The 14,203-nt window shown below is 33.2% G+C and overlaps 1 protein-coding gene across 4 annotated transcripts in view; it reads right to left on the reverse strand.

Annotated features, from left to right (window-relative positions):
* LOC108917073 (period circadian protein) overlaps positions 1–14,203 on the reverse strand; it is a 46,164-nt gene that overhangs the window by 14,183 nt on the left and 17,778 nt on the right. Inside the window, exons 2-15 of one of the 4 annotated variants that reach the window (XM_018723506.1) lie at positions 11,391–11,505; positions 10,967–11,047; positions 10,446–10,630; positions 10,246–10,362; positions 8,676–8,812; positions 8,271–8,478; positions 5,855–6,067; positions 5,617–5,802; positions 5,272–5,555; positions 4,689–4,835; positions 4,464–4,508; positions 3,944–4,176; positions 2,717–2,881; positions 2,517–2,655 (exon numbers count right to left, since the gene is read on the reverse strand). In XM_018723506.1, the coding sequence (XP_018579022.1) occupies positions 2,517–2,655; positions 2,717–2,881; positions 3,944–4,176; positions 4,464–4,508; positions 4,689–4,835; positions 5,272–5,555; positions 5,617–5,802; positions 5,855–6,067; positions 8,271–8,478; positions 8,676–8,812; positions 10,246–10,362; positions 10,446–10,630; positions 10,967–11,047; positions 11,391–11,470 (2,220 nt within the window). In that variant the 5' untranslated portion in view covers positions 11,471–11,505. Of the gene's footprint in view, positions 1–2,516; positions 2,656–2,716; positions 2,882–3,943; positions 4,177–4,463; positions 4,509–4,670; positions 4,836–5,271; positions 5,556–5,616; positions 5,803–5,854; positions 6,068–8,270; positions 8,479–8,675; positions 8,813–10,245; positions 10,363–10,445; positions 10,631–10,966; positions 11,048–11,390; positions 11,506–14,203 lie in introns of all 4 variants that reach the window. The other 3 variants (XM_018723505.1, XM_018723508.1, XM_018723507.1) reach the window with 3 other exon arrangements.

A 14,203-nucleotide genomic window follows, 5' to 3' on the forward strand; every position in this document is an offset into this window, starting at 1 on the left:
TGCAATATGGCCATACTGTCAAAGGGCAAACCTGCAATTTTTCTGGTACTATGAAAGCACGACTTAAGGCGAATTTACACGATGCAATTTGGATGTACATCGAGAATGATTCATCAAAGATGAAACCATGTAAATTACGTTTCATCAACAACATTTCATCCAAGATAAACAGTTCTGCCTCTTCACTATCGGTTTCACCTTAGATGACTCATCCTGGATGTACACCCAAATTGCATCGTGTAAATTTGCCTTTATAGCCAATTAGGTAAACCAAACAACTGTTCTGCGGACTACATGCCCTGACTGGCATTGAATTATACTAGCAATATCTATAAGGATTATTCGTCACCCAAACTCACTAGAAATTGCCGGTATAATTCAATATTGGTTGGGGTATGTCGCAATATCGTCAAAATCGGTTCACTTAGTTAGCGTTAAGTCGTGCTTTCGTAGTACCTGCGAAATTACAGGTGTCTCTTTGTCATATTGAAAGCGGTCCATAGATGTAGCAATATCTCGCGTATACTCACTCCATGTCTGTATTTAAGAAGTCGAAAATAGCTGAATCATTTGTCTGTTATTCTTACCTATTGCATACTGATGAGAACTAACAAGTTCGAAACCGGTATAAGTCTGGTAGGTTTTGGTGACGAATGATACTGGCTATTATCATTAGTTAATTGATTTATTAATTGTAATTTGGTCTTAACTTAGTTCAACGATGGACTTTTGGGCATGAGTACTTGTGATCTTACTCTTAGTCCTACGAAACTAAAAAACAGAAACTTTCAAGGTCAGACCTAAGCTTCCTCAGGACTAGGACTAGGCTGTAATTTTTATAAACCGGTACACTGAAAGAACGGTCGGTTTTCGCTTAGATTTATCTTTGACCTGCGCTTGTTCTCGGACTTGGCTCTGTGGGGGCGGACTCGCTATTAGAACCCCTATAGGCCCGCCTTGATGTTCATGTAAGTTCTTGCTGGTTCTAAAGTCATTATTGACTAGTCTCAGACAATGTTAATCCTTTGAAACGTTCTGTTGCAGCCTCTGTAACTGGTTAACTATCTGTAACTGGCGGCGACCAGGTACAGAGGTCACGGCATAAAACCATGGTGAAATCCTTTGAAACATAGGGCAAAGACTGATTTAGAACTAAGTTAGGGCTATTTTTTTTATAAACTTACCACAACTTCAACTATGCAATAAGTTCTTTTTAATTACAGACTAACATGTACCCACATTTATAAAATTATGTAAGTTTCATTGAAATGTGTACAGTAACTCACATTTCTATAGAAGACTTGTTCTAACCATCTACAAATGTTACAGTTGAGGTAAACTACTAATTCCAAATGAGACCTATTGGTATTGGAGACTCTATCATATGAAATCTAGGCAGTTTTGCCCACAGATTATTCTTTCGATGCCTAACATCCCTCGACAAGTATATAGAATATAGAATCCAGAACGTACTACTCTCAAAAAATTAAGAGGGATGGAATAAATCCAATTCGGTGTAGCTTCACGCCCTCTCGTGTGTCTTTTTCCAACCTTCACTCGCGTACTACCTTTCACTCCACAGTTAACACAACGACAACATTTAATTTAACAAAACATTTATATTATATAACTAACATTCATTTATTTGTTTGCATAATGGAGTATTTCCCAACTTTCTAACTATAAAATGAAAATAGGCTAAAAAACATATTGCCCTTTAAACTTTTATCTCAATTAAGTCTTAAGGAAATGAAAATAAAAATCAGTTTTTAATCCAGCATCAAATGTAGTAACTTTAGGATATTTTAGTCTATTGCACTGAAGAGCATACAAAGCCAATGTCACCATCGTGTTCATCTTTTTATAATTCTTGTTAACGGATAACACAAGGTACTAAGATACGCAATTCAGTTGGTATCTGGAACTGGACCGTGTCTGTGTGTTTTATTGCGTACCAGTATTTCCTTTTCTTGAGGTGTTTTCCAGCGAGTGCGCGCGAATTGGATTCGAAGGTGTCCTGCGTGTATCGAAAATGGTGGTGGACATTTTGAACATATGTTGTAGTTTGTTTTGTACTTGTGCGTTTAAAAATTACTGAATTTTTCTTTTTGGTAAGTACCTAAATTATTTTTAATACTTACGATAATTTGAATGATGTGAATCTTTGGGTATTTTAATTACATATTTTTCAAATTTATAATTTAATTAAATTCCTCTTTTAAGATTCATAATTACTAAAATTCGAGCTAAAATTTAATGATTTTCATAATTTTTTGCTTAGTGACGTTATTTACGTAAAATCAAACTTCAAATCAAAATAAAAAAATTAAAAGTATCGATTTAATTTGACTAATCCCGAAAAAAAAGCATACATTTTCAAGAAATGAATACCTCCATTTTTTTTACAGTTGCAGGAAACTACCCCATTCATAAAAGAAAAATTACAAACAAAGACAGTTACATTTCTGCTTATATCCAATAAGTTATTAGGAGAGGTTAAATTTCCTGAAATTTACCTCATTTTTGTCAAAGTTTCTTTCCAAAGCATTAAGTTTCTCAAATTTGTGTTGCGTCTTCTTGATTTCTCTCTCTTTGTTATTCGTTCTATGTTCGCGGTGTTTCTTGATCATGATCTTCTCCATATCTTCATTGTGCCTACAAAGAAAAAAATACGCTATAAAATACCTTCCAATCTAGTGGATATCTGCTTCCTTACTTGAAGAGAAGCGACTCGGTCAAGTGGGGTGGTTTATAGGAATCATTGGAGGTGTTGGTAACACTGGTGGTGCCACTTTCAATGTTCGGATTGCTGACGGAGCTCAAATTTCCTGCGCTTCCGCTCCCTGACGTGCCACTGTTTTGTACAGGCGAGAGGCATTTTCTGCAATACATGAGTGAGTTATAAATCAAGGATGTCCGCAGTATAATTACCTATCCTTATACACATTATAGCATAGATCAAAATAAACCAAAAAGTTTTATACAGCATGAATCTTAAATTTAAGAATTCGGTAAAAAGAAACAGTTTCCAGATTCTATGACAAGTCGAAACCAGAGAAAATAGAAGTAGGTAAGTACAGTCATCCCGAAGCAGGTTTGAACGTCGACTTTAGTTTTCCCGAGAAAGTAACAAAGACCAAATTGTTACATTGTATTGTACAATTGTTATAAATTGTTATAAATTGTTAGAGGTTCAGGCTCAGACCTGCATAATCAATCTAATGTCCACATCACCCAGAACTAATTAAGGGTCTGTGATCGATAGAAACGAGCTATTTATCCCAAAACAGACTGCTCATTTGCTAGACCCAAAAACTGCGAAAGGATACGAAAAGTACTAAAACACGAATATGCTAAAATCAAAGCATTGCGAAAAGACCCAATTGAAAGTCTTAGTGCAAAGTGCTGTCGAAAAGATGTCCTACAAGCTACAGACAAAAAAGAGAGCATGTCCTACTCTGGAGAATATCAGGTCCAGATTTTAAGCTCCCTGATTGAGCCAAAGGGAGCAGCAATGGAAAGAGGTAGACTAGCGAGAGACTCCAACTAGCGCCTAGTCAACGATGAGTCTGCTGCTTTATTGGAGAATTACGAAGTAATCCAATGCTTCCAGGCTGAGGCTACATTAGCGAGAGCTACTGAGAGAAGGGCCAATAGAGAGGACAGGATACGACATTACTTCGTTATTTTTAGGTAGAGCTAAAACGCAATATCACCAGATATTTATGTTTATTTTAAGGTAGTCTGCTGTACAATGAACATAGAGCACTTACATTCTGCATTTCAAAATTTATCAGATGCTACAATATTTGCTACAATAAGAAAGATGTTAAAAAATGTTTTATAATTATTTTCTAATATTATTTCACACATGTTCAATCGACCTCATGTTACTTTTTACTTTACAGTTGTCCACATTTCTATAAAAGTAGTAAATACTCACTGGTTGTTCGCGCAGTCCTGGACAGCCTTGGCTTCCTGATCTGTGTCTATGTTGCTCTGAAGCACACCGCTGCTTTCGTCCGAAACCGTTGTTTTGGGTTTACTTTGAAAAAACCTCTGTATGTTTTCGTTATAATTCAACTGATTGTAGCTAGGCGGAGTCTCAGACGATGACTTGCTATCATAGTAATCATGATGTGGTGATATTTCTCCCAACATCACAGAATCTCGTTCCTAAAAGAAAAGATTTATTCCAGAAATATATGAAATAGATTAACGTACATTACATGATGTAAAATAATATAAAAGTATGAGAAGCTGATTGTTAGCTGATATTTGAATGTTAGTAAATATTTAATAACATAAATGAATGTATACTGATACAATATTCTTGGAAATAGCTGGAAAAATGCCTATATTAACTGATATTTGGAAAGCTATCGATAAACTTGGCTTTTTCCAAAAATGCCTCAGTATTCCATTTCATTTACTTAATTTGAAATATGTAGTAAGATGATTACCTCAAAACACCATTTACTTTCAGAAAAACTAGACCCTAACCAAAGCTGAAAATTTAATAAAAATAAGATATAAATTCTCTTGCTCTTGTCAATAAGAAATACATTATTAAACTGCAAAATAATTGAAAAAGAATTGCTCATCCATCACCTGCAACTGCTTGATTAGGTAAGAAGCATGAGGAAATAAAACAAAACAATGACACTTACCCTTCTCTTCAAACTTACCGAGATCGTAGGATCTAATTCATGCGGTAAGTCTAGTTGCAAATTGGACTTATTGACTTCGTCCATGAGAGATTCCATGAAGTTGGCCAAATCTTTGCATCTCTTTGACACTTCATGTTTAGAAGCTTCTGATGATCTCGGAAGTTCCTAAAATTTATCAGTGTCGTTGAATAATACCTAACATGCAGTTTTAGTAGAGATATTAAACAAATCAGTTCAAGGGGTAATAAAGGACCTGAACCAATTTTCATTAAACAACCTACAGTGGTCTAATGTGTCATGTGTTCCACAAAATTAATCAAGAATTATTACGCGAAACTTACGGCAACCCTGTATCGTCCCACTTAATCAACTGTTCGTCCTTCAAAATTGCTACGTGCACTTTACTAACGAGGCTGATTTCAAAATTTTCGTTTCATTGATTTACAATGTTTTATCGTGAAAATTAATGAAAATTGTTTATTTTCACATACTTTATTACCCCTCTGAAAGAACGTATTTATTTCAGAAACATCCTACATAATAGTTATAATTACAATAGGTTAAATTTTCCTCTGATTGACTTGGAATAATAAATCCTTACCTTATTTAGTAACAGCAAGATTTCTTCTTGTATCACTTTGCTCTCTTTTAAGACTTCCTCAGATATGTTGCTTGTTAATTCGTCTGACCAAGATTCGAAAATGTCAGGATTTGATGGTCCCTGCAAAACTCTATGGAGTCCTATGACAAACTCCAATCTCCTCGACCAAGGATTAACAAAACTCGACCATTCCGTCTCTATCATCGCGAATCCACCATTTTGTACTGCAAATCTATAAGGCTTACTTCGAAAAACTGAGCCGGCAATTTGGCACATTTTCATCACTAAAAAGTTACGACAAAATTAAAACTTCTATTAACAAAGTCAAGCAAAAATCATACTCACCAGATTCGTAAATTTCTTTTAAGAAAGGCATGTCTTCAGGATGATAAAAATCGAACACTGATTTCCCTAGCATATCCTGGGGCAGGAATCCAAAATTCGTAACTACGTCTGGATCCACATGGCTGAAGGTACACGCTGCTGTGTGGCGCATACCAAATTTCGGCGATTTTCTTCTTTCATCGGGTTCTAAACGGTAATATAATTTAACACTATTCATTTCTTAATAATTATATCTTACCTTTATATGATGTATGTACAGGAACAGCTGTTACAACCAAAAACATTCCACTGTTGTTTTCCAGGTACTTGCTCTCAGGAGCGTCAGTGATATGTTTGAATGTAACAGTAAGTTGGAATGCTTGGTAAGAAACGGCCTTCTCTACCACACCAAATCCTGATGATCTTAATCCCCTGTATTTCCTCAGACAGACGTAAAGACAATTCTTGTAATCTACAAAATGAACTTACAGTTACAATACAGGAGAAAACATATAACGATTCTGGATCCCAATTTTTTTGACAACTCATAAATATATCTCAATACATCAGCTATATCTTGATCAAGAGCTACATTCAATTTATATTGTTCGAATTTGTCATTGAAAATATAACCGTTTGAGTGAGTTTAGTTTTACATAGTGCATGATGTGATTACTATAGTACAATCATTAAAGCTGAAAATCAGCTGTAACCTCCGAATTCTTTGAAACTGCGTGGATTTGCATGAAAATTTAGAATAAGGCTCAAAAGTGGCATAAGCCCGATTGACGCTTTTTGTTTTTTTAGGGGTAAAAACTACCCATAAGAGAAAAAAATTGAAAAAATTAAGTTTTAAGCATTTTATCGATAAAAATCTTGTTCAAGCACAAAGATTAAATAATGTTCCATGTTCTCGAAAATGTTTTATGATATATTTGATCTTTTCGACCCTTAAAAACTACCCCTGTGCAAAAATAATGATAAAAATTACTTTTTAAAGATTTGCAATTATTTAAAATAAAAGTTACCTTATAGCTAATAAAATAATTTTTCCCTTTCAACCCCTAAAAACCACCTCTGTATTGACAAAAATGATAAAAAATTACTTTTTAAAAGCTTCGAATGCTTTAACGGTGCAATTATTTAAAATAAAAATTCCCTCATTGCTTATGAAAGAATTTGTATCTCATAACACTTTTCAACCCTTATAAATCACCCCTGTGCTAAAAAAATTATAAAAAATTACGTTTTAAATCTTGGAATGCTATAATTGTGCAATAATTTAAAATAAAAATTCCCTTATATTGTTTATAAAAGAATATTTTACTTTTGCCACTTTCAACTCTTATAAACTATCCTTTTACCAATATTAATTACATAAACTTTTATACACGCTGACGCGCACTTGAATCCTAACATTTTGCTCCAAAAATGAAAGCCTATTTTGCTCCGAAAAAATGTCATTGGTTTTTTTACCATAACTCGGTTAATTTTGAAGCTATAGTATCCTACAAAAAAGCATTTTAAAGATAATTTTAAGAACTGTAAGATCGTATGCATATAAAACTTTTAAGTCCTTCGTTTTTTAAAGGGAAAGGATCGAAGGGCTCGAGACAGGTCGTTTTTTTTTTTCACTAAAATATACTTCAAGCAGAGATATCTCCTTTATTTTGTATGCTATAGGAATAAAAAATGCAAAATATTTGTTGAAAAAAAGCTACTTTTTTGTTGTCTATAATTTTTTCGTATCTTTCATAGTTTCAGAGTTATTATATAAAAAAGGCAATTTTTTTGAATAATGAAAAATACGTTTTCAATTTTTACCGTACATTATTAAAAAAATACGCATTCTAAACCGGTCTAACTTCAGGATCGTATGAAAAACACCAAAACGAAACTAATTGTAAAGGCTCTACGATTAATTTTAATTCTGATGGAAATGGTACAGCGTTTACTGCTCATTTTTCCTTAAAAATATGAGCAACCCATCTGTTTTTGATAATAACTCCTTCAATTTTGCTCTAATTAACTTTTATAAGTACCTACTCATTTTGAAGGTCTTTTTGAGTACTACAAAAAACTCCTGGAGCGTTATATACGTAAAATTAATCCTTTTTCCGTTATTTGACGTTGAATAGGTACATCAATTCGAGTATTCCCCCCAAAACAAGTCCCCTTCCACTAACCATATTTTGCTTTGTACAGGACGTACAACACTTTTTAAAAAACGATTTTGGTTGTTTAGGTATAAGCTACAATTTTGTTATTACCCTTTTTTTAATAAAATACGTAGTTTTTGAGTTATTCGCAAAAAATACTTTGAAAAAGTGTTTTTTTCACTCAAAATTCCGAGTTTTCAATCGTAAATAACTAAAAAACTATAAATATCGCGAAAAAATTCTTCGAATATTTTTTACTCAAAATTTGATTCTCTATCCATTTCCAGCGTTATTTTTGAAAAATAAATGTCCATCCCCGAGATGGGGTGTCGTCAACCACCAACAGGGCGGAAGCGTCAATCGGGGGTATGTCACTAATGTTCATTGACCTTTTCTCTAACTATCTACCAAATTTCAAGTCGATCGGTTCAGTTTCAAAGAATTCGGAGGTGAAAAGCTTCAATGACTGTACTACTAAGGGAATTGGAAAGATTGATAAACATTTAATTTACTTACCATTGCATTTACCTTGAGAATCAACTAAGGGTTGAGCAATGCCGGTAGTTACTTGACTAGAAAAAGTTTCCCTGTCTTTAGGGTGAACGAAATCAATAAATGATCTTCCCAACCACATATCCTTAGGAAATCCCAGCACGGTAGTCAAACTTGGCGTCGTATACAACACTACGCCATCGTACATGGATATGACGCAACAGAAACTGTCCTAAAATAGAAAGAATATATGTAACGCCACTTGGGACAACTTTTTTTATAAACTTTTCAAAGTTAAAGTTAATTCACGTTGCCTGAAATACATGAATCGATTGCTGACAAATGAATGTCGAACTAAGTTAACTTGAAAAGTTAGGTATTTTGCGTGATCACATTTGATGAATGAATTTGATGAAGTTTGACATGTACCTCTGAGTGGCACGATGTTGCCTTGTTAGCCTCGGTGACCGAGTCATTGCAATCTTCAGGAAGAGCTTCTGCGACGGGTTCCGGCTGAATCTCTTCGTTCCAGGACGAGATATCTTCTTCGGGAGGTGGAGTCTCCGCTAGCATGAAAAAAAGGACATCCCACAGACAATGTGTTATATCTATCTCCTTACACCAAAACTTAGTACAATCAATAAATATTTAGAAACACTGGATTAGTATTAGGTGGAGAAGCTTTTTTAATTATTAACTATTTCCATGAATATGGTTGATACTTTCGAAACGAGGTTAGTAAGGTACTTTTATACCAATGGAAGGAAATTATAATGTTGGGCGGTAATCTGTTAGGCATGAATAAAGTAAAACTAATATCAGGTTTTAATTTTTGTTGACTATGCTAAGTTAATAAGCGAAAGTAGGGGTGCGTTAAAGTTGAAGCTGGAAAATACAGGGTGATTTTAAAGTTGAGACATTAGTGCGAGGTTTTTCAAAGTTTAATCCGACTTCTTTCAACCTGGAAAGGGAAATATTCGGTATACAATTGCGCTGCCGTCGCAGAACTTTGAACATATTCCGCGTAAATTAATGTTATGTCCAATAGTTTAATATTACCATGAGCATGAGCTACTGTATTTTAGTTTTGTTTAGTTTCTTTATGGGTGACAAAATATACACAACTCATGTAAAGTAGAACAATATACTTACAATGTAAGAGATAGAACATTGAAAAATTCATAAATATAAATATAAAACATTATAAAGCTTATCATATTTTCTGTTAGCTGTTTAAATCATATTTGGATGGTAGATACCAAAATGTTGCGTGTTGTGGCTCTGTGTTAATATCGGTATTAGTGTACCGCAGGGTTCCACTTTAGAACAATTATTATTCGTAGTTTATATTAATGGCATAGTTCAATGTCTTCTATATGCTGATGATGTAAAAATATATAGCAGTTCCATTAATAATATCTCTCTAAATGTCATCAAGTGTGCAGTAATGTTATTTATCAGAAAACAGAAACCTATTTTGTACACCATAATGTGAATAGCAATTTCCTTGATCTTCCTCATACAATAAAAAACCTAGGCGCATATTTCGAGGTTTTCGAGCCTAGGTCTTTTTCTAGAACGACCCAGAGCTTTCAATGCCCATGTTAGATCTAAACTTGAATATGCTATCGTAATGGATTTTTATCTGCTGTCATTTCCATGATAATTTATATTCTATAAAACAATGTCAGCGAGTCAGGATGTGAAATGTGGCTTCTCTTGTAACAATTTGGACACAAACAACCCATAGAAATAACCACAATATTGCGTCTGATTTAGAATGTGATTTATTTTTTTTTTTACTCAATAAAATCGAATAGGATCCGACTCTTTCATTTTTTTTTCAATTGTACAAGTTGTTCCTCATCTTTGAAATCACCCTGTATAAACTGAGTCTTTCACCATCGGTACCTTAACAAAAGTTTACTTATTTAAAACAATTGAAGTTGACGTCCAGCTGTTAACGAGAACGCGACCCAGAGATCAGAATTTTTATTACCTGTGACTGGCAGCTTTGGAGAAACGGCCGTTAATACTGTTTCAGGGGTATTATTATCTGTCAAATCCGCGGCTGGAGCAGCCACCTCGATGACGCTCGCTGGCAAAACCTCCACACCTGAAATGAGACATTTGTATGACGTTTACAAATGAGCAAATCAAAAAATAATCACGAATAGATGAATTTGTAACAGTGCTTACCCATGCTTTGTTCAGGTGCGGACTCTTTCGCATTGGCGACAGATGAACTTTTTGGTTCTGCAGGTGCTAACACTGCTGAAGCGGTTATGGTAGGTAAGCTGGAATAGGGACTGGCGAGTTTTAATTTTTTCTTCTTGTGCTCTTTGTCCTTGTTGCGTTTTGGAGGTTGAGGTCCAACGTAGATGCTACAAAACAAGTACCTTTTCTGTTAGCTCATGTTATTGCCTATATTTTATTAAATGATTTACAAAAGCTTCACTTAAAATAATCTTTTGGAGAAAAAGAATAAGAGCATAAAGAAACTCGATTTTGCAATATGTTATTAATGATGCAGAAATAAAACATAATGAAAAATAAGAATATAGAGCATAGGTATCAGCAGTATCTGTAAACGATTTGGATTGACAAAGAGACGAAAAAGCATAAACTATTTACAGTTATTTATTATCAGAGTAACTGAAAGATAATACTCATTATTTGTTTCGCATAAATTTACATTTGTTTGAAAACAAATACATTACCTGCCATCTGGGTTTGTTGTTCCACAATATCCACTGCTCCTACTTGAATTGCTTCCGCTATGACGAGATTTTGAACTGGCACTAAAAATAAAATCATATACATTTTTGCTTTTCCAGAAACTTGGTCAAAAATTATGAGAAATGGACTAAGAAGAAAGATATTTGATTTGTCTTGTTAATGAAATTGAAACAATCTAGCCCATGTTTCTGCTTTTCATATGAGCACATTTTTTCAAAAAGCTTACTTCTCTTCCCTACCTCTCTCAAATCAAAACCTGTCAATGCTCTAAAGTTATTTATACCTTCTTAAATAAATACATATGTAATCTTTTACAAAAATACTAAATGCCAATTTACATCGACATTGTGATACTAAAGTAAACAAAATATAAACGTAAAAGATCTATTAAATACGGTTCTGTACCTTCTTTGTGAATTAGTGTTACTGCAACTATATCCGGAATCAGATATTTTCGTATTAGTTGTGCCAGATTCCGATTCCATGACAGAAACTGACGACGATATTTAGTCAAAGAGATCTGGAAACAAAAATATACGATAAAGAAAATGTAATTTACGACGTTGTCATTATACTTGATACAATAATTTATTAAATTATGCATTTATTGATCACCAATTGCAAGTTTATTGTATTTTTTTATTAATTTAGCTTAACAAAAAGTAAGGCAACATAATTTACACCTTTCAAACATACAAGGTGAACATACAATCATTTGTTACTAATAATATAAATGGTGTTCAGATTTGACCTGGGCCTGCTGTCATATTTTAGTGCGTCGTAGATTACGACAATTATACAGGGTGATTCACAAACAGTGACAAAAACGAAACCTTGTATTTTTTGGTGAATTTTCTTTGGTCTTTCGTATAAAATTTTTCGTTAAAAAAATATGGGGTGTTAAACTTCAAAAAATGTTTTTAATTTTTTTAAATGATTTAAAAACTAGTAAGTGAAATAATTTGAAATGAGGCACATGTATTTATGTAAACATTGTCCAAAATCTGAGGCCTTTTCCTAAAATTTAGATGCTCCAGTGACGGGGCATATTTTTCTAAATAAAATAGTACGCCACTGCTTTACGGTAACAATCATGTTATTTTAGGATACGTCTTTCAATTTTGTACAAATTACTACCGTTTTATTTTTTTTTTTTTTTCGAAAAAGCCAGATTTTCGAGTAAAACTTAAAAAACGAACTGAAAACATACTTCGATATTCAAATAAAATGCGGTTTAAAATTACATAGTAAACTGTGATATACTTTTTTCTAGCTTTTACCCCTTTTGAGTTACCTTGAAAAACCCCTTTATTTTATCTTTTTTCACCCCTGACCTGGGGTTGAAAAAAAATTACTGTCACTTATTGTTATTATATGTACCTATACCTCAAACTAACTTATATCAAAAATTCAGGCAAGTTGACCAAAGTTGCGACTTAAAGGCCTATTTAATTTTACTATGTATAAGACAATGGTATTGGATAAATCTGAACACCCTGCATTTAAAAATAATTCCTGTGGAAATGGGTATACAAATTATTATATGTATATACTGCGCAAAAAAAAATAGCCTTACGTAAACATTAATGCTATTATTACTGATTGCATTGTTTGATGATTTGTATTTCGAATGTTTACCATCAAGCTTTGTCACGTGGACTGATAATCGAATGCATGCAGCGATGATTTTGTGAAACAATTCTACGAAATATTGCCAATTATTTGTGACTGAACTGATGGCTAAAAACCTTGTTTCAAGCAAAACCATTAACGACGAGGAAACAAACTAGGCATATCCCAAAGAAAATTGTCAAGTAGGTATTGTCGTGTTTCTTTTCTCGTTCTGTATATTGGTTCAAATGTTGAAGTCGTTCGACTGCGTCAGTAAAAGTTGTCTTATTTAGTCATTTCTATTTTAATTATTCTATCCTCCAGCCATTTGCATACTAACGCGTACTATTCTTTCTTCTTATTTCTATAATATGTAAATGCATGAACTCGTTAGAAATCACGACCGCATATTGATTTTAATTGAATTTACAGCCAATAAATTACATTTCATATCTTTTTAAATTACTCAATATAATTAGTATAGAGAAACAAGAATACAGCTCTTTAATTAGTAAAAGTAGTTTTAATTCATTTGCGGGCAAATCATAAGGATCGACAATCTTCATAAATATCATATACAGGATGTAATTTAAGTGTTTAAATATATTTTAAGAGGTGATTCCTTGAATTCATGAACATTTCTCTAATGGAGCATGGACTAACAATTTAACTAACATTAGGCAAGAGAAAATAACACAGGCCAACAAAATTTGACCGATCTAGAAACCAGAATATACTTTTCCGAAGGATTTTGGTGCGCTCAATTCGAATTCGAGGTCCAAATTTCTCAATTGCTCTAGTTTTCGAGATATTCTCATAGATAGATATTTTTTTTTTGCTAAAACCGTTATCGAGATATTATAGTACTATACTTACTCTTTAACAAGCACTTATTTATCCCGATATCATTTTTTGTCTTTGAGAAATCGTATGTTGAAATTTAGTAGTTTCACTTATTTCTAAATTTTTGAATATACTCACAACACAGCACCACAAACTTAAATTTTATGTGTTGGATTTATATGTTTATGGTTTATGACTTCGAGATTGAGCGTACTAACCTCTTTTTCGTGTAAATATATTTCCATATTGAATAAAATGCATAAAATTAATGCCCTATATCAAATTTTTAGATATGTTTTAAGCTGATTGCAAAATTTGACGTGATAGAGTGTTTTGGAGTCCATATTCGTGATCAGTGACCTCAAAAACATGTGAGATACCTACTTCCGGGTGCCATGCCGGTGAATTTAGGTTTGTGGTGCTGTGTTGTGAGTATATACAAAAATCGAGAAATAATAATAGATGCTACTTGGTGGCGATCACATTTTAGTAATCTCACTATCCGCGTCACTGTACAATAACATGTACATATCTGCCTCTGATCTGAAGCTTCGCATCGATCAATTTATTCGATATGCATTTAACGGCACCCTAATATAGTGACTTCTGTAAATTAATTATTTATTCTATTATATTATTTATTTTAGTTAATGTTGTATTTACATTAAAATTGCTAATTAGCGAATTATACATATTCATCCAATTGTTATTACCTTTAATAAGAACTAAAATTATTTAAGAGGAGATATTGAGGAGGTACATAT

Source organism: Anoplophora glabripennis, unplaced genomic scaffold, assembly GCF_000390285.2.
Source record: "Anoplophora glabripennis isolate ALB-LARVAE unplaced genomic scaffold, Agla_2.0 scaffold69, whole genome shotgun sequence".
Lineage (NCBI taxonomy): Eukaryota > Metazoa > Arthropoda > Insecta > Coleoptera > Cerambycidae > Anoplophora > Anoplophora glabripennis.